Source organism: Pseudorca crassidens, chromosome 6 (genome assembly GCF_039906515.1).
Source record: "Pseudorca crassidens isolate mPseCra1 chromosome 6, mPseCra1.hap1, whole genome shotgun sequence".
NCBI classification, from domain to species: domain Eukaryota; kingdom Metazoa; phylum Chordata; class Mammalia; order Artiodactyla; family Delphinidae; genus Pseudorca; species Pseudorca crassidens.
The window spans coordinates 19,362,680-19,380,625 of NC_090301.1; the positions used below are offsets into that span (position 1 = coordinate 19,362,680).

Sequence of the window (17,946 nt, forward strand, 5' to 3'; positions counted from 1 at the left end):
CACTGCTTGTTCACCAGTGATAAGCAGCCCTTGGCTGTCCAGACCCTTAGGCGCCCCAAGATTTGAGATGCACCCCCAGGTTAAGTTGGGGTTTTCTCTTAGAGAGTCAGCTCCACCCTGCTCCTGCCCCAACCCGTCCCCATGCCAGCTTCATGACCAAGTGCTTCTAGTTGGCAGATTCTGTAATAGGGATGACCAAGTAGGTGTGAGTGTGGGCTAGGGCGGAGGCTGGGCTATTTGTGGGGAGGAGGTAGTGGGACGCTGAGGAGGGACTAGACTGAGATTTATGGCTGCCTCAGGCCCGTGCAAGCTGCCCATTGTAATTGAAATTTAAATTCCTGGGGACTTCCCTGGTGGTGCAGTGGTTAAGAATCTGCCTGCCAATGCAGGGGACAGGGGTTCGAGCCCTGGTCCCGGATGATCCCACATGCCGCGGAGCAACTAAGCCCGTCTGCCACGACTACTGAGCCTCTGCTCTAGAGCCTGCGAGCCACAACTACTGAGCCCGCGTGCCACAACTACTGAAGCTCACACACCTAGAGCCTGTGCTCCGCAACAAGAGAAGCCCGCGCACCACAGCAGAGTAGCCCCAGCTTGCCGCAACTAGAGCAAGCCCGAGTGCAGCAACGAAGACCCAGTGCAGCCAAAATAAATAAATAATTAGAAAAAAAATAAATCCCTGTTACAGCTACAGCAACAGGGAGAAAACTGCTAACATAAGAAAAACATTTCAAAGAAAATTGGGGGGAAATGGTATGTGCCTCTTTGTATCAAACATGTTGCTGTTTGTCATGTTTGTGATAGAAAAGACAAGAGTGTCATTTACGAAGTTGGTCAAATCAGCCCCCAAAGTGTGTGTTCAGAGGCATGCTTCAAAATCACATATTACAGGAAGTCCTAGGTAGGTTGATGATGAAAGTTTAGCCAAAATAAGAGAAAAATAAGAAACACCCTTAAGGGTTGAGACATAATAAAATAATTTTTAAGTGCAGTTGGAGATGTTGCATTTCCTGATCTTAAAAAAAATATGTCTTGGGCTTCCCTGGTGGCGCATTGGTTGAGAGTCCGCCTGCCAATGCAGGGGACACGGGTTCGTGCCCCGGTCCGGGAAGATCCCACATGCCGCAGAGCAGCTGGGCCCGTGAGCCATGGCTACTGAGCCTGCGCGTCTGGAGCCTGTGCTCCGCAAGGGGAGAGAGGCCACAACAGTGAGCGGCCCGCGTACCGCAAAAAAAAAAAAAAAAAAAAAGAAAGAAAAAAAAAAAAAATGTCTTTAAAAGTGGCCCCTGTGGGGCTTCCCTGGCGGCTCAGTGGTTGAGAGTCTGCCTGCCGATGCAGGGGACGTGGGTTCGTGCCCCGGTCCGGGAAGATCCCACATGCCGTGGGGCGGCTAGGCCCGTGAGCCATGGCCACTGAGCCTGCGCGTCCGGAGCCTGTGCTCCACAACGGGAGAGGCCACAGCAGTGAGAGGCCCGTGTACCGCAAAAAAAAAAAAAAAAAAAAAAAAAAGTGGCCCCTACGATGTTTATTTTTCCTGGACTGACTTTTGTGCAAAAAGCGTTGCTTTCTTCCACTGCTCCCAGCTTTTGGTCCTTCTCACTCACGCCACTTGCCTCACACTTGGTCCTCCCTCTAACAAATGCGGTCTTGCTTTCTCCTGCTCTTGGAAGTCTCACCCCCACGCCCTAGGTTTATCCCCACTCCACCCCCTCTTCCACTCCACAGAGGTGTCTTTTCTCCCAACTCAGCATTCTCCTTGCCCCTTCTAGTTCACCCCAGACCAATTCCCCACCCAGGGAAACCCCTCACGTAAGTGGAATAGCAGAGTTTGCCCTCGGTGTCCAAGGCCAGGAAACGGGCGTTGCTGGGCACTGTCTGCCTCCAGGCCATCACCCTCAGCAACACCAGGTTGGCAGCCTGGGAGACGAAGCCCGCAATGGAGTGCCAGGGGAAGAAAGTCACTTCGGTCTTCACTTCCTGTTCAGGACAAATCTGGGTCAGGGACCTTGAGCCAGGAAATGGAGGGAGGTTGTGCAAGACAGGTGTTGAGCATATGGTCCAGTCCATATGGTCCCTAGTCCAGGCTCCTGGCCTGACACCATCTGTCCCCTGTTCCTGGTTCCAAAGAGGATGTAGAGTATGGCTCCCACCTGGCTCTCATCCTTACCTCACCCTCCTTGATGATTCTGGTCATGGCCAGCTGATCATCCTGCTTCAGCAAACTCATCTTCCGTTCCATGGGGAGGGCGTGGAACTAAGGGCCAGAGCATGGAGGGGAGAACCAGGGACTCACGGGATCGTATATACGAGCGAGATCCCCCAGAGGTCGCCTTGTCGTTTCTCCTTCATAAATGAGAAAACTGAGGGGAAATTTGGATAGAAAACTTTCCATATGTGGTCAAGGCTGGGGCCCCAGGAGGTACCTTGATGAACTCCTTATTATGTTGTTCCACAACCTCCAGTTTCCACGAGAGATAGCCTGTGGGGAGGAGGTGAACACTGCTGTCACCGGAGACAAGGCTGGAGTTTGCAGGAAGGGAGGCGGTGGCCCGGGCTGGAGGACTCAGATGTAGGGTGGTCCGAGGGAAAAACTAAGGCTGTGATTAACTTCCCTGTCACCCCCCCACCCCCGTGTCCCATGCACTCTCTTTGCCTCGTTCTAGTACCAAGGTGAAGTCAAAGCGTTGGTCCTGAGTGAAGGTCCTGGGAGTTGGGGGGTGGGAGGGGGAGGGCAGTGGAGGAAGGGTGGGGGTAGAGGGTGTCAGGCAGCAGGAACTCTACCCAGAATGGAGTTTCCGCAGGGTATTTTGTCCATGGAGCTGCGGCTAAAGGCATGCACAAATGGGAAGTACTCCGTGACACCAAACTGGTCTTTGTATTTCCCTCTCTGCACCTCAATGGTCAGCTCTCCCTGAGGCTCCCCTGTGTCGGAGACCATGACCAGAGTCTCCGAGAAGAATAGCGTCAGCAGCTCCTCTTGCCCTGGGTGCGTGAGGGTCCCGTGGGGACAGTTAAAGCCCCAGCTCCAGCTCCTAGGTCTCAACTTTCGGACCGCCCCCCCCCCCCCCCCCCCCGGCCACCAGTGCGCCCACAGTCTCCACCCACTCCCTCCTCATCCCACGTCCCCCAGGTGGCCCCTGCGTCCCCTCCATTGGCCTCTACAGCAGTCAGCAGGTGAAGGCTCCCCCACCCCAATCCCCACCAGTCCCTACCCACACTGTGTCCCTGGGGTCTTCCCTTGAAGAATATCAACTAACGGGCCTCACACCCTTTGTGAGTCCCAGGAGAATCAAGGCTGAGAGAGGGGGTGGCCAGGTCTGGGCTTTCTCTCCTCCCTCCCGTCCGTACTTTTGCCCCTCCCCCCCCACCCCGCCCCGCCACTGCCCAGGCTCACGGAGGGAGTTGAGGAAGTTGACGGCTTCAGCATTGGCCTCTGGGGGTGGCAGACTCTCTTGGGCTGAGGGCTGGTGATCCTTGGCTTTGAAGCCTAGGGAGGGAGGAGAGGTTGAGACGGCAGATGGCGGACCCTGGGAAGAAGGACAGGGGTGGGGCAGGGGTCCCAAGAGCAGGATCCTCCAAGGCCACCCCAGGGTGGATGATGAGGGAGAAGATGCCCCACCCCTTTCCAGGTCCCCACTCCAAATTCCTCAGCTCTCTTCTCACCTTTGGATTGAACTTTGGAAGACATGCTGCCTCCTGCTACCCAGTTTGTAACCAGCTGTCTCCATGGCAACTGGGAGCTAGCTACCGCCTCTTAAAGGGCCATCAACCCATTTCACTAAACACCCAGACCTTGGAAGAATTGGTAGGAACTGTGGCTTCTGCGACTCAGCCCAAGCCTGAGGTATTGTCCAGCAGAGGGAGCGTTTGACATTCTTAGGAGGCAGGGAGGATGACATGGATCATTAGAATGACCTTACAAGTGTACTTTGAAGTTCAATTCTTACTGGGATTGTAAGTAGGACCAAAATATTTTTTTAAAAACCTTAAATTTTACTATATTTATATGTTTACGTTTCTTAGATTGCATTAAAAGTACTTGGGAAGCTGGTTTGTCAATTTATTAAAAAATTCTTTTAGAGAATTATTTTTACTTATTTTTCCCAGTCAATCGCTTTTGACAATTGCAATTGCCACTGGGCAGTCCAGTGGTTAAGACTCTGCGCTTCCACCGCAGGAGGCAAGGGCTTGATCCCTGGTCGAGGAACTAAGATTCCGCATGCTGCATGGCGAGGCCAAAAAAACCCAATCAATTGCTTTTAAAAAGGAAGTAGAATATATAGAATGAATAAATATGGCATAAACATATTTATGGCAGTTTTAATTTTGTAAAGAGAACCAATTATTAATTAAAGCCCCCTTAAAAGTTAGTAATAACATTAGATAGATTTATGATTAGAATGATATGACTAAGTTGAACTTAAAAGTTTTTAAAATGCTTATGTTTTAAAATTTGCATTTTAAGAAATTGAGTTCTAATTTTTTTTAAATTTATTTATTTTATTTATTTTTATTTTTGGCTGTGTCGGGTCTTCGTTGCTGTGTTCAGGCTTTCTCTAGTTTTGGCGAGCAGGGGTTACTCTTCGTGTGGTGTGCAGGCTTCTCATTGCGGTGTCTTCTCTTGTGGAGCACAGGCTCTAGGCACGCGGGCTTCAGTGGTTGTGGCACTTGGGCTCAGTAGTTGTGGCTTGCGGGCTCTAGAGTACAAGCTCAGTAGTTGTGGCACACGGGCTTCGTTGCTCCGCGGCATGTGGGATCTTCCTGGACCAGGTCTCTAAACCATGTACCCCTGCATTGGCAGGCAGATTCTTAACCACTGCGCCACCAAGGAAGCCCTGACTTCTAATTTTTAAAAGCCAAAATGAATTCTGCACGTGAACCACCGCCAGTGGCATTAAGAAAACTCACAACTAGGGCTTCTCTGGTGGCGCAGTGGTTGAGAGTCTGCCTGCCAATGCAGGGGACACGGGTTCGTGCCCTGGTCCGGGAAGATCCCACGTGCCGCGGAGCGGCTGGGCCCATGAGCCATGGCCGCTGAGCCTGCACGTCCGGAGCCTGTGCTCCGCAGCGGAAGAGGCCACAGCAGTGAGAGGTCCGCGTACCGCAAAAAAAAAGAGAAGAAAACTCACAACTGCTTTGGGAAGTAGTCTGTTAGTTCCTCAAAATGCTAAATGTGGAGTTACTATATGACTTAGCAATTCCGCTCTGGGGTATATACCCAAGAGAATTGAAAGCATCTGTCCACATAAAAAACTTATACACAGATGTTCATAGCATCATTATTCAGAATAGTCAAAAAGTGGAACACCCATCTGTCCATCAACTGATGAATGGATAAACAAAACGTGGTGTATATATATATAATGGAATATTATTATTCAAGCATAAAAAGGAGTGAAGTACTGACATATGCTAGAATATGGTTGAACCTTGAAAATATGTTGAGTGAAAGGAGCCAGTCACAAAAGACCACATATTGTATGATTCCATTTATATGTGTAAATGTCCAGCACAGGCAAATCTATAGAGACAGAAAGTAGATCAGTGGTTGCTTGATGTGGGGGAAGGGTGGAGGCATGGAGGCAGGGAGTGGCATCCACTGGGGACAGGGTTTCTTTTGGGCATGCTGAAAATGTTCTAAACTTAGACTGTGCATATACTAAAACCCATTGAATTGTATACTTTAAAAGGGTGAATTTTGTGGTAGGTAAATTATATCTCAATAAAGTTAATAAAAAATAGATGCTTTAAATAAAATCTAAGAGAAACCATTTTGCTTTCATATGTGAATTACATAAAGTTTAACAAAATCTTTTTGATTTAGACAAAGTTTAAAAAAAGACTCCGCGCTTCTACTGCAGGGGGCGCGGTTTAGATCACAGGTCTGGGAACTAAGGTTCCACATGGCTTATGGCCAAAAAAAACCAAGAAGCAAACTGCTCTTTTTTAGATGCTCTATAAGGGTGCCCACATAGTCCCCCTCCTTACTGTGCCCCCCCCATCCCAGCTATTCCGGACTCCTGGCCTGAGGGAAAATTTGCTCCCTGAGCCCTCTACCCTTTAGAGTTTTCCTGTCACCCCTGGTCCCCCTCACCTCCCCTTGGTCAGGCTCCTCTAGCTGCATAGGACCCCCACCTGCTTATCCACACAGGCTCCCACCTCCTGGGAGCCCATGTTCTCAACTCTTTCACTCCCCCCAGATTCCTTCCTGCCTGATGCTGGCTGTTTCCTTCTAGCTGCTTAGAGGAGAAAGCATTTTGGAAAAGTGGATCACAGAAGGATCAACATCCAGTTGGTTGTCTATTTTTTTAACCATCTGGAAGAGATCTGTTAAGGACCCTTGTTACCATCCCCCCTTAGGGCCTGATACGCCAGGGGAAGGATGCTCTGGAGCGGTTGACGTACTAGCCGTGTGGCTGTGTTGGGCAGGTACGCCTTTCTGAGCCTGTGACATGGACAGCATGTTCCCTCCAGCAGCTGGGGTTGGCATCTATTGAACAACAACCATTACCGTAGAGAGGGTACCCTCTATGCTAAGGTCTGCAGGTAGTAAGTCACTTAATCCTCACAGTCAGCTTCTAAGGTGGTGTTAGCATCATCCTCATTGGACAGGTGAGAAGTGGAGGCACAGAAAAGTTCAGTAACTTGTCCGAGGTCACCCAGTTAATAAGTGGAAGGTGTGGACTCCAACCCAGATGGGCTGGCTTGAGTCCATGTTCTTAATCACTTTGCCCTACTGTCCCTGATAGACTAGCACTAAGTTTATTAATAACAGTGAGAGGAAAAAGAGGCTGCTGTTCACTGAACACCGTTGTGCATCTCATTTGGGTCTCCCAGCCACTCCAGAAGGAGGCTCGGTGACATGAGTCCCATGTCTGGAGTTACCCACGGAGTGTCAGAGTTTGTATTCAAATCCAGACCAGTGCAAGTCCTCTCTCTTTCTTCCACCTTGTCCTGCCTTCGGCCCAAGCTTAGGGTTTACTGACCATTAGGGTTAGCTTCCCACCTGCTTTCAAAGGCTCCATTTGTGGCCAGGGCCTGGGAGGACTAGGACAACCCCTCACCAACACACATATGTGGACACATAGGGCTCTTCTACAACTTATCCTGTTCTCTGTCCTTCCTGGGAACTTCTAAGGCTGCCCCTCCCTTTTTCCTTTTCTGTGATTTAGAAAAAAGAGAGAGACAGCCTGTGATTCAGGGAAAAACGAACTGCTTACAGGATTTTTTTAAAAAATAAATTTATTTATTTTATTTATTTATTTTTGGCTGCGTGGGGTCTTCATTGCTGCACGTGGGCTTTCTCTAGTTGACGTGAGCGGGGGCTACTCTTTGTTGCCGTGCACAGGCTTCTCACCGCGGTGGCCTCTCCTGTTGTGGAGCATGGGCTCTAGGCGCACAGGCTTCAGTAGTTGTGGCACGCAGACTCTAGAGCGCAGGCTCAGTAGTTGTGGCGCACAGGCTTAGTTGCTCCGTGGCATGTGGGATGTTCCCGGACCAGGGCTCGAACCCGTGTCCCCTGCATTGGCAGGCAGATTCTTAACCACTGCGTCACCAGGGAAGCCCCAGGTTATTATTATTTTTCTAAATTAATTAATTAGTTTATTTTTGGCTGCCTTGGGTCTTCCTTGCTGTACATGGGATTTCTCTAGTTGAGGCGAGCAGGGGCTACTCTTTGTTGTGGTGCACGGGCTTCTCATTGCGGTGCCTTCTCTTGTTGCGGAGCACGGGCTACATCTAGGCACACGGGCTTCAGTAGTTGCAGCACGCCGGCTCAGTAGTTGTGACGTACAGGCTTAGTTGCTCTGCGGCATGTGAGATCTTCCCGGACCGGGGCACGAACCCGTGTCCCCTGCATCGGCAGGCGGACTCTCAACCACTGCGCCACCAGGGAAGCCCAACCCCCAGGTTATTTTTTAAACTACGTATTATTCAAACACCTTTGAGGCCATGTGTCTACCTCCATTTCTTCTCTATAATGAATTAGGGCACCAGAAATCACATGTAGCGTTTTCCAAAGTGACTTCATATGCCTTTCTCGTCTAACTCTTCTAATAGCCTCCAAATAAGTGGCCTTGTTGGTGAAAGTTTATGAGTTTGCTGCCTTGCATCATTTCTGGTATCAGGCCCCCTATTCCTCTGGGGGACCTTTTCCCCACTCTCGGTGCACTGTGTTTCATTTGGGTCTGACACTGCCTTTCCAGGTGTGGTCACGTGACCTAACCTGGCCAGTCAAAGAAGACCATTCCCCTAACTCCTATGATTGGCTCAGCATTGGGCACATAATCCAAGCTGAACCAATGAAACTCAATCCCTGGGGCTATTAGAGGTTCTGCTATGTTTGATGAACTATAGCCCATAAACGTGGAACTTCTAGAGACTATCTTTCCATTACAGGGAGAAAGACTGACAGAGAACGATATCAATATAGAAGAAAGCAGAGCTGAATGATGAAGATGCCTCTGGATCCCTGGATCCAGTCATGCCTGAATCACCATGACATAATCCTACACTTCTCAATTTCATGACCTGATAAATTTCCCTTTTGGTTTAAGCCCCTTTCGGCTGCGTGTTTGTCACTTGCACTTGAAAGGGTTATGTCTCATTCAACGTTGTCATCTCCACTGGAAGGTGAAGAAACTGAGGTCCGGAAAGTTACTTGCCCAAGGTCCTTGGATGTTGAGTAACAGAGCTGGGACTAGAACCCAGGTCTCTAAGGCCAGTTGTCACTCCTGCTGTTCTGCAAGCAAAGAATAGGTGTCCTGGTTATTGCTGGTCAGTGCTGGCTCCAGGAGAGACATGTGCCATTTTTCAGGACAGATGCTCCAGTGAGACGATCCGCCAAGGCCTTGGGAAAATGCTTCACCAAAAGCCCTAGAGAACCATTAGCAATTGTCCCTTGAAGCTGGGCATACCCAGAGTGACCTGGCCCTGGGGCTTGCCCAGTCACGAGACAATTACAGAGCACAGAGACTGCCCTTTTTCAGGAAGGTGAGGCCCACGGCTCCTTCCCTCACCCCCACCCCAGATGCAGCCCTGAGCCAGGATAGTGAGGACCAGTGCCAAGGTCCTTGGCTTGGGGTGAGGGGTGCCAAGAGGGGAGGCTGAGCTGTGGCCGGGGGGGCCCAGGAAATGTGGAGCTAAGCCGGTGCTTCCCAGTCTTCAGCCACACCAAGGCCACCTTTAAGGGTTCTGCCATAGGGACCTCCCTGGTGGTCCAGTGTTTAAGAATCTGCCTTCCAATGCAGGGTACGTGGGTTCGATCCCTGGTCAGGGAATTAAGATCCCACATGCCACAGGGCAACTAAGCCCACGCACCACAACTGTTGAGCTTGGGCACCTCAACAAGAGAGCCCACGCACTCTGGAGCCTGAGTGCCACAACCAGAGAGCCTGCCTGTGGCAACTAAGACCCAACGCAGCCAAATAAACATAAAAAAAGAATTCTGCCATAGCCAAGTGTCACCTTTACTTCGTATTTTCCTATTTCAGTAAATGCAAGCACACTTTGGAGATAGTTCAGGTTCAGTTCCAGACCATTGTAGTAAAGCAAATACTGCAATGAAGGGAGTCACGCAAGAAAATTTTTTCCCAGTGCATATAAGAGCTTTGCTACACTATAGTCTATTAAGTGTGCAGCAGCATTATGTCTAAAGAAGACAATGTACATACCTTAATTAAAAGTATTTTATTGCTAAAAAAAAGATAATCATCATCTGACAATGCAGGGTTGCCACAAACCTTCAATTTGTAAAAAACGTAATATCTGCAAAACACAATAAAGTGAAGCACAAATGAGGTACGCCTGTACCTTTAATCCTTTCATGAATTGAAAACTGGTGTCGCTTGTCAAAAATATTGACCCCAAAGATAAACACAATAAACACAAAATGATGCTGTTAAACTTTGACTCAAGATAGTTGCCCTAGACGGCCGACCTGGAGTCTGGCTGTCAGTTAGAAAGGCGTTAAAGGGAGGCCAGTACCAAGGCCTTGCCGTCGAAGCACATTCACTGCTGTGCGGCGACCAGGTAAAGCTATCTCTCCTGTGGCCAGCGGCACTCCTGTTCATCTCAAGCTTTGGAAAACACCGAGGTAGGCAAATTGTAAACCCTGGATAAATGCTCACGAGCCGTGGAAGGGTATATTTAGAGCGCCGTTTCTGCCCAAAGCTCTGGAAGAGCAGTCACTCCAAGTAAGCAAGTAACCCAGACAGGAAAACGGAACAAGCAATAAAGACAAGCCCACTGAGGTATCAAGCCTCGGTTAAATCATTCATTCATTCAACATTTATTGAGCGCCTACTGTGTGCCAGGCACCATGCTAGGCGCAGAAATACAGAGATGCATAAGATACAGTCCATGCCCTGAAAGGTTCACAGTCTAAAAGGGGAGACAAACATGTAAACAACTAAAATACAGTATGATAAGTGCCACAACAGAAGCATTTACAAAGAGGAGAGGTAGCCTGGAGGGGGAGGGACACAGGGGTGGTCTTCCTGGAGGAGGGGGCCTTTGAGGGGGATTGTGAGAGACGAATAGGTGTTTGCCAGGCAGACAAGGCAGGAGGAGCAGGGTAATAGCATTCCATTCTGATGAAACAGCATGAGCGAAGGCACAGAGGCATGAACTGCATGTTTTGAGGGGCGGGGAGCTCTATTCTGGTGGTATTGCTGAAGTTGGCTCCAGAGGCTGTGGCTGGAGAGGAAGGCAGAGGCAGGATGATGAGGAGAAACTGAGAGCACGAGACATCTCAGAGGCACCCCAGAGGAGAACAGAGCCTGAGGGAAGGAAGGCTTCCACCCAGGAAGAGAAGGTTCCTGGCTGACCCAAGTTACGCCTGCTTGAGGACAATCGGAGTCCTCACTGCAGCCCCAAAGGGACTGGACCCAAGGCCAGAGGAGGAGCTGAACTGAGGGAGGGCTGAACAGAGGGGAAGGGCCCAGGCTTGGGGTCCTGGAAGCTGCCACTCATTTGAGAGCTCTCCGCTCCTGGACTTCTGATTTCTGCTCTCTGCTGCGCAGATCCCCTGCTCCCACCATGATGGGGCCAGGGGCCAAATGAGAAATGACCTGGGAATGTCTTTGGCCAACTGTAAAGGGCGAGATGAATGGCTTTACTAACTAAAAGAGGAAAGGGTTGAGGATAAAGCAGGAGTTCCTCAGAATACGGGCCATAATGAGAAAACCAGAGTTGCCCTGGTGGACGATGGCTCTCTGGTCCCCTGGGGAGGAGGGGCCCTGTTGGCCCAGGGCAGGGGCAGAGGCCAGCTGTGCAGGGAGCATGTGTGACCTACAAGACTGTGGGGCTGCAATCCCAGCCTCCTGGTGTCTCCTCTGCCTGAGGTTAAGTTTCCTTGGCAACCAGGATCCTCCGCCTTCCAGGAAGTAGGGGAGTCACCGAGGCAGAGATTGTCCACAGCCAGGCTTCCAGCCCTTTCCTTTCTCAGAAATGGCTCTGTTTGAAAAATGCCTTCATGGGGGCCGGGTGGAGGTGGAGCAGGGAGGCTGGGGGAGGAGGGGCAGACTCTCAGTAAACCAGATCCCAGGTGCCCCTCTGAGTGACCACTTTTCCAAGGCACCACGCCTCAGGCCACTTTGAGGGAGTGAGTTTCTTTCCCTACCCTGGATGGGAGGAGGGGGAAGATGGACTCAACCTGTTCATGGCTCCTGCTGCCCTGAGTTCAGAGGCTACAGTGAGAGTGAGGCCTCTTCATCCTCACTGCCATCACGGGAACAGAGGAAGGGAGGAGGGGAGGTTCCCGATTCGCTCTGCCCTCCATGGCTCAGCCTCACCCCACGGAGTCTCCAAGCCTCCCGTCAGCCCCCTTCCTCTCGCTCTCAGGCTCTCGTTGCCTTGTCCCTCCTGTCTCCCGACCCGGGTCAGGGCGTGGTGCCGGCTTGACGGGCTGACGGAGGTGGTGGTGGAAGCAATGAGAGGGAAGGTGTGGTGTGGGCCGTGGTGGGTGGCTTCCCCACCATGGTGGGGGGGGCGGGGGGGGCTGGGCTGGGCTGCGGTGGGGTCACTTGCTCTTGTGTAGGTCCTTCAGCTGGCGGAGCTTCTCCAGGAGCTGGGCCCGGGAGTAGCCACTGTCCCCCGTGGGGCCTGGGTCTGGCCCCAGAGCCTCCTGCAGCACCAGGCAGTGCGTCCTCAGAAATGGGTTATAGGAGCGCTCCTCTCCCAGGGTGGACGGGCACTGTGGGGGGAGAGGCACCCGGGTTTGGTGGGGAGAATCTGGAAAATAGACCCAACAAGGGAAGAACGCCCGCACCGCCCCATCCCAGGGTCCAGAAGTTCTCACTGGAAGGCCCTTGTGCCAAATATGTCAGCTCTGGAGGGGGCCCTGCAGGGCCCGCAGGGATGAGCCCTCTCTCAGGAGTGCCCTCGGCCCCTCCTGGACCCCAAGCCCCGCACCGTGCTCCTGCGTTCCATCCGCTGCCTCTGCACCCACTGCATCTTCCTCTCCCGGGCCAGGTTCTCGGGCTCCACCACGCCTGCAAAGCCCAGGTTCTCCTCCGCGTACTCGTGGCCTAGGGATGGCATGGGGGCCAAGACACAGGGCAGAGTGAGATGGGTGGTACGGTCAGAAAAAGTCCTCCCCACCCGCAGGCCTATGGGTACCTGACGGCTGGGGAGGAGGGGCAATGCTTCCAGAGAAGCCCCGACCACATGGAGCTGTTTCCCTAAATGTGGGCACAAGTCAGCCACGAGTGAAGAGGCAGAAGCAGTTCAGGGGGGAAAACCACCAGACCTGGAGCCAGAAGACCTGCATTCTAGCCCGTCTGGCTCTGCCCAGCTATGCGACATCAGTCAAATCACGGCGCTTCTCTGAGCCACAATGTTCTCCTTTGGCAAGTGGGGAAAATAATAACGCCACTCTAAAACTATGTGTTCCTGGTGCCTGGAACAGGGCCTGGTACACGTTAGGTGCTCAATAAAGTATTTGTCGAATGAATGAATGGATGCATGTATGTTCTGAGGATTAACTGAGATATGAGTAAATGTGTTTTAGAAACTATGGATACGCAATGTACACATGCACATACGTGTGGATGGATGGATATTCCATGGACGTGCATATGCATGATGGACGTGCAGTGTGTGGATGATGGATGCAGGCAATGGTCCATGCAGAATGGATTCAAGGCCCCTCTTTGCTCGTTAAGCAAAGGCAATTTTCTGTTCTAGGCTTTGGCTATGAAAAATCAGCCATCTCCCAGGGATGCTCTGGGACCTACAGGGCTCCCAAGAGGCTATGGGCTGGTTGCCAGGGAAGCAGAGGCCTTACAGAGCCAGGTCTGCAAACAGAAGGGAGCTCTGCCCCCACTGCTAGAGTTGACTCCCAGGAGCCACCAGAGGTGGCGCTGTATCCCCTCTGGGCCAGGAGCTGAGTCGGCTGGGACTCTGGGGGTGTGAGGGGCTAGGGGGAGAGGGAGGGGCACCTCACCAGGCCACAGCAGAGTGTCGTCCCCCAGCCCCAGCACGGTGTCCAGTGAGCTCAGCATGGTCTCTGCGGTGCCCTCAAAGGTCCGTCCTGGTAGGGTCAGAAGGTACGTGTAAGGTCCAAGGACCACACAGCACGGTAAGGTACGTGAAAAGGGTGGGGACCAGCTTGTACAGCTGGGGCTGGCCACCAGCCCTCAGCCGTGCCCCTGCCGTGCCCACTTCCCTGGCATCTACTCCTTCCCTCCCTCTGGGAGCTGGGCCCAAATATTCAACCGCAACCGAGCCCATTTGAAGGCCTCCATTGCACATATTGACACGTGGACAGAGGGGGCTGCAGAACCTTCAGGCTGAGTTCTGTGGCTCCGAGCCCTCTTGATAGAGGGTTGCTCTTTTCCGTAGAGCACTTCTTTCTTTGCCTGTGCTGTCTTTGGGACTCCATGCACCTTGGGACCTGTGATGCTCCCACCGACAGGATCACCCTCTCACTCAGGGGTTCTCAAGTTTTTGTAACTAGTCTTGCCAGTCACTGTATCAGAGAACCAGGCTCCACCCAGTGGAAACAAACGCCCTTCGAGGTCTCTACTCAGTTACAGGCATCGTCTCATTCTGTCCATCCCCCGCGGGAAGTCATGAGGATATAAAAGAAAAATCGAGGTAACAAAGGTGGGAGTAACTGCCGAGGCAACATGTGTACTGAAACCAATGTTTTCATGCATTGCATGGAGCTGTGGCTGTCCTTGGGCCCCTGCTCTGGCCTCTCTCCCTCCCTCTTGTCCCCCCTCCTCCCTCTTCCCTTTTGGGGGACTCACCACAGCCAGAGAGGAAGAGCAGGTCCCCTGAGAAGAGGCAGGAGGGACCCTTATAGGGCTCCCCATCCAGCAGGTAGACCAGATGGCCTTGTGTGTGGCCAGGGGTGGCCAGAGCCTGGATCTGAAGCCGTCCCACACTAACCACATCTTGATCACACAGGGGACTGAGAAGCGAGGCAATAGTGGAGAGAAGGCTCTAGAGCTTGTGCCATGCTGATCCTCCCTCCCCCGCCCTGCCCAGGCCCAAGGGAATGGGTGATGTACAGGAGGGGGGCTTCCCCACCAGAGAGAGAAGGCACCCCCAGTGCCCAGGACTTCAGACCCAAGCCCTCCTGCTTTCTCTTTTGGGGACTATGGCTGGATCACTTGGGGGATGGGCAGTGGCAGTCTTCAGATGGGCTCTGATCTACTCTCTAAGGGCCAGGAAGGGCATCAGCAAAGACCCACCTGCTGACACCCCTGAAACATGTGACTAAAGGATGGGGGGTGAGGGGAAGGGTCCACAAGGGCCATCCCATCCCTGGGTCAAGGACTTACTGGGTGAGGTAGGGGATGCCGTCCTGAGGGCTCCCATACACCCGACAGTCCTGGTGCCGCCGGCTGAGGTCACGGTTCCCTCCACTGTGATCCCTGTAGGATGGCGCAGGCAGGGTCTTTAAGGGGCAGCTGTACTGGGCCTCCTGCCTCCTTCTTCCCCAAGCGTCTCCAGGTCTCTGAGCCATGGGACTCCTGGCTTCTGGACTGAACCAAGCTGTCCACACCTCTTCTGGCCTTAGTTCAAGCTGTCCCCCTGCCCAGAATGTTGTCCCAACAACTTGCCACCCCTCCCCTCATCACCAACTAATGCCAACTGATCTTCTGGCCTCTCAGCTCCAGGGTCATCAGCCTCTAATTCCTCCAAGTGGATCTGATCACACCCTCCCTGGTGCCCCCCGCCCCCGTACCCTGTGCCGACTGTCACAGTTGTTACTGTTTGTCATCGCTGTACACTTCCATACAGGGCTGTCTCCCCTATTGGACTATAGGCTCCTTGATGATGAGATCGCAAGGTTTGCCCATGCCCGGCACACACGCCCACACGGAATGGAAGGTAAATGCCTGCCCCACCCCCCTCTGGCGCTTCAGAAGCCTGGTAAGTAGAGGAGTGGGAGACCCGCCCCTCCCCCTCCCTCTCTGCTGGTGCCCCAGTGACTTCATGAGGATGGTGTCCACCCATACTGACTTCTTGGCTCTCAGCCCAGCCTGTTCTCGTGGGACCTAGTCCTGGCAAGCCCAGCCGGGGCAGGGGCCAGCCAGGGAAGAGGATCTGCACCCAGACCTCCCACCTCAGCCCCTTACCAGTGCTTGTGGGTGCAGAGAATGGCAACCAAGTTAACGCCCTCCTTTTCAATGGAAGCCTAGAGGAGAGAGGGGGCAGTGAGACTGAGGAACAGGATGCAGAGGGAAACAGGGGCATGGGTGCTGGGTGGAGAGGAGAGGAGAGGAGAGGGGAGCAGGGAGACATGAGGGAGAAGGAGGCGATGAAGCCAGAGAACGAGAAGCGGGTGGGGAAGAGAGGGCCGGGTAAAGGGGGGCAGCTGAGCCCCAGCCTGGGCACAAGCAAGAGGGAGATTCGTGGAGGGGGTAGACACACAGACACACGCACACACAGATAAATAAGTAACAAGAGGGAATGATAAAGACGCCCAGACATGACAGACAGAGGCGAGGAGAGAAGAGCGAGGGTCAGAAAGGGGGCCACAGAGAGTGAGAGGCGGAAGAAAACTCCCTAGACCCGCAGTCCTGGGTCAGCACCACTTGCCCTCTGGCTCTGATTCCCCCACTGCTGCCCTCCCCCTTTCCCCCCGCCATGCCCTGACACTGAGCCCCTCCCCATGGTGTGTTTGTGGTGGTCTCTTTGTGCACATGTGTGTCAGGGTCTGTGTGTGAGTGCACATGGAGGGGGGCACATCGCATTGGCAGAGGGCAGGGTCAGCCTCTCTCTAGCAAGAAGCTGCCAGTCCTCAAGGTGACCCCAGGTACCCCCGATCCCATCCTCCCCTCACCTGTACGGCCTGAGGGTCTGAAGGGTCCACAGCCACAGCCAGCCGGGCCTGGGTGTCGATGATGAGGTAGCTGTAGTTGTCTGAGAGGACGGGGATAGGAAGCACCTTCACTCCTGGGGAACAAAGATGGGCTGTGGGCGGGGTGATGGGGCGGGCAGCCCAGCAGTCGGGGGTATGAGATGGGGAGTAGGCTGGGAGGGTGGCCACGGCTTGGGGCGATGCTGGCCCGGCGTGGCCAGAGCTCACCATTGAAGAGGCGGGGCTGGGTTCTGGAGTGGCCTTTGGGGTAGCGATTCCGAGCCCTGCGCAGCTGCTGGCGGTAGAAGAGGTACCCGAGCCAGGTGCGGGTGTACAGGCTGTACCTGCAGGACGGGACGTCTGTGCTCAGCCCTGCCCCTCGAGCCCAGTCCCTCCGTGAAGCCCAGGTCCCATGTCTCCACTCCCTCAGTCACCCCCTGAGTCAATGCAACTCCACCATCGCTTATCGTGTGCTGACTGTTTGCCCTGCTCAGTACTCAGGACAAGATGGAGAATGAGACAGAAACACCCCCAAGCTCACCAGGCGAGACGTGAGCTGAGGAATTCATAGAAGAGAACCGAGGGTGAGGGGTTTATTCAGTGAAAGGGGTATAGGAGTTAGGAAGCTGCAATGAGGTGGGAAGAGTATTTCAGGAAGAGCAGCGGTGTGTCGCAGTCATGCCCGGGGCTTGCTGAAGACCATCCCTTGGGCCCCATCCCAGTATTTGAGACTCAGCCAGTCTGCGGTGGCGCCCGGGAATCTGCATTTCTAACAAGCTCCAGCTGGTGCTGATGCTGCTGACCCAGGGACCACAACTCTGAGAACAACTGGGGTAGAGGAAACAATAGGCCAAGGCCCAGAGGCAGCAGACAGCAGGGTTTACTTAGGGAAAGTGTAGAAGCTTCTGTTTGGCTGTTTGGTGGAGGAAGCAGGCAGTGGTGAGGCTGGATGAGCTGACCACACTCCCTCCCTCCACCTGCCTCCATTCCAGGCCATCCCAGGCTACACAGTGAAAAGGGGGCATGAGGAACAGAGGGGACTTGCGAGTGACAGAGTCCCCCAAATACAGGATGCCAGCACGCAGGGCTGGCTTCACAGGTGTGCGACCCGGCAGTCACATAAGGCCCCGCACTTGGTATGATGCTCTGCTGTTGCCATCTTGAAATTCTTAACGATCTTCTCTATGAACTTGTGTCTTGTAAGTGAAGTCTGATGGGACAATGGAACATGCATGCGAGCAGAGGTGATAACACACAACATCACGACACGTGTCTGCTCCGTCCCTGCTGCCCCTCACACACCGTGTTTGCGATGGCCATGAGCACAGAATTCTGGTGGACCCTCTATGTGTGGAAATTCAAGGCCCAAAGTGAATACAGGTGAGTGTACATCTGTGACTGGGTAAAGAGTGGGGTGGTGGGCACTGGCTGGCCCATAAGCCACACTTTGGGTTCAAACTAGAATTTGCTTGAAATGCATCAAGAAGGCAATGGTGTTCTAAGAAACACAAATGATCAAGGAACCCTTATCATGTTACTGCCCTGTATGATCCCACCATTGACGCTGCAAACGATGCTGCTACGGAAGGAAAGGGAAAGAGGCAGCCGATCTGTCCTCCTCCTTCCAGCCC

General features: G+C 53.1%; 2 protein-coding genes and 1 long non-coding RNA gene across 7 annotated transcripts in view; 1 reads left to right on the forward strand and 2 right to left on the reverse strand.

The window, feature by feature from the left end:
* CATIP (ciliogenesis associated TTC17 interacting protein) overlaps nt 1-3,764 on the reverse strand; it is a 6,077-nt gene extending 2,313 nt beyond the window's left edge. The window contains exons 1-6 of one of the 3 annotated variants that reach the window (XM_067740603.1): nt 3,664-3,764; nt 3,395-3,487; nt 2,782-2,982; nt 2,424-2,479; nt 2,168-2,254; nt 1,810-1,977 (exon numbers count right to left, since the gene is read on the reverse strand). In XM_067740603.1, coding sequence (XP_067596704.1) covers nt 1,810-1,977; nt 2,168-2,254; nt 2,424-2,479; nt 2,782-2,982; nt 3,395-3,487; nt 3,664-3,688 — 630 coding nt within the window. In that variant the 5' untranslated portion in view covers nt 3,689-3,764. The remainder of the gene's footprint in view (nt 1-1,809; nt 1,978-2,167; nt 2,255-2,423; nt 2,480-2,781; nt 2,983-3,394; nt 3,488-3,663) is intronic. The other 2 variants (XM_067740605.1, XM_067740604.1) reach the window with 2 other exon arrangements.
* LOC137226230 (uncharacterized) overlaps nt 1-8,554 on the forward strand; it is a 22,785-nt gene extending 14,231 nt beyond the window's left edge. The window contains exon 2 of the long non-coding RNA XR_010944256.1: nt 8,398-8,554. This is a non-coding gene — a long non-coding RNA (uncharacterized lncRNA). The remainder of the gene's footprint in view (nt 1-8,397) is intronic.
* A 1,710-nt stretch (nt 8,555-10,264) lies between these two features.
* PNKD (PNKD metallo-beta-lactamase domain containing) overlaps nt 10,265-17,946 on the reverse strand; it is a 57,553-nt gene continuing 49,871 nt past the window's right edge. For all 3 annotated transcript variants that reach the window (XM_067740613.1, XM_067740614.1, XM_067740615.1), the window contains 8 exons: nt 16,544-16,659; nt 16,298-16,410; nt 15,591-15,649; nt 14,790-14,882; nt 14,253-14,416; nt 13,445-13,531; nt 12,412-12,527; nt 10,265-12,193 (listed from right to left, as the gene is read on the reverse strand). In XM_067740613.1, the coding sequence (XP_067596714.1) occupies nt 12,020-12,193; nt 12,412-12,527; nt 13,445-13,531; nt 14,253-14,416; nt 14,790-14,882; nt 15,591-15,649; nt 16,298-16,410; nt 16,544-16,659 (922 nt within the window). In that variant the 3' untranslated portion in view covers nt 10,265-12,019. The remainder of the gene's footprint in view (nt 12,194-12,411; nt 12,528-13,444; nt 13,532-14,252; nt 14,417-14,789; nt 14,883-15,590; nt 15,650-16,297; nt 16,411-16,543; nt 16,660-17,946) is intronic.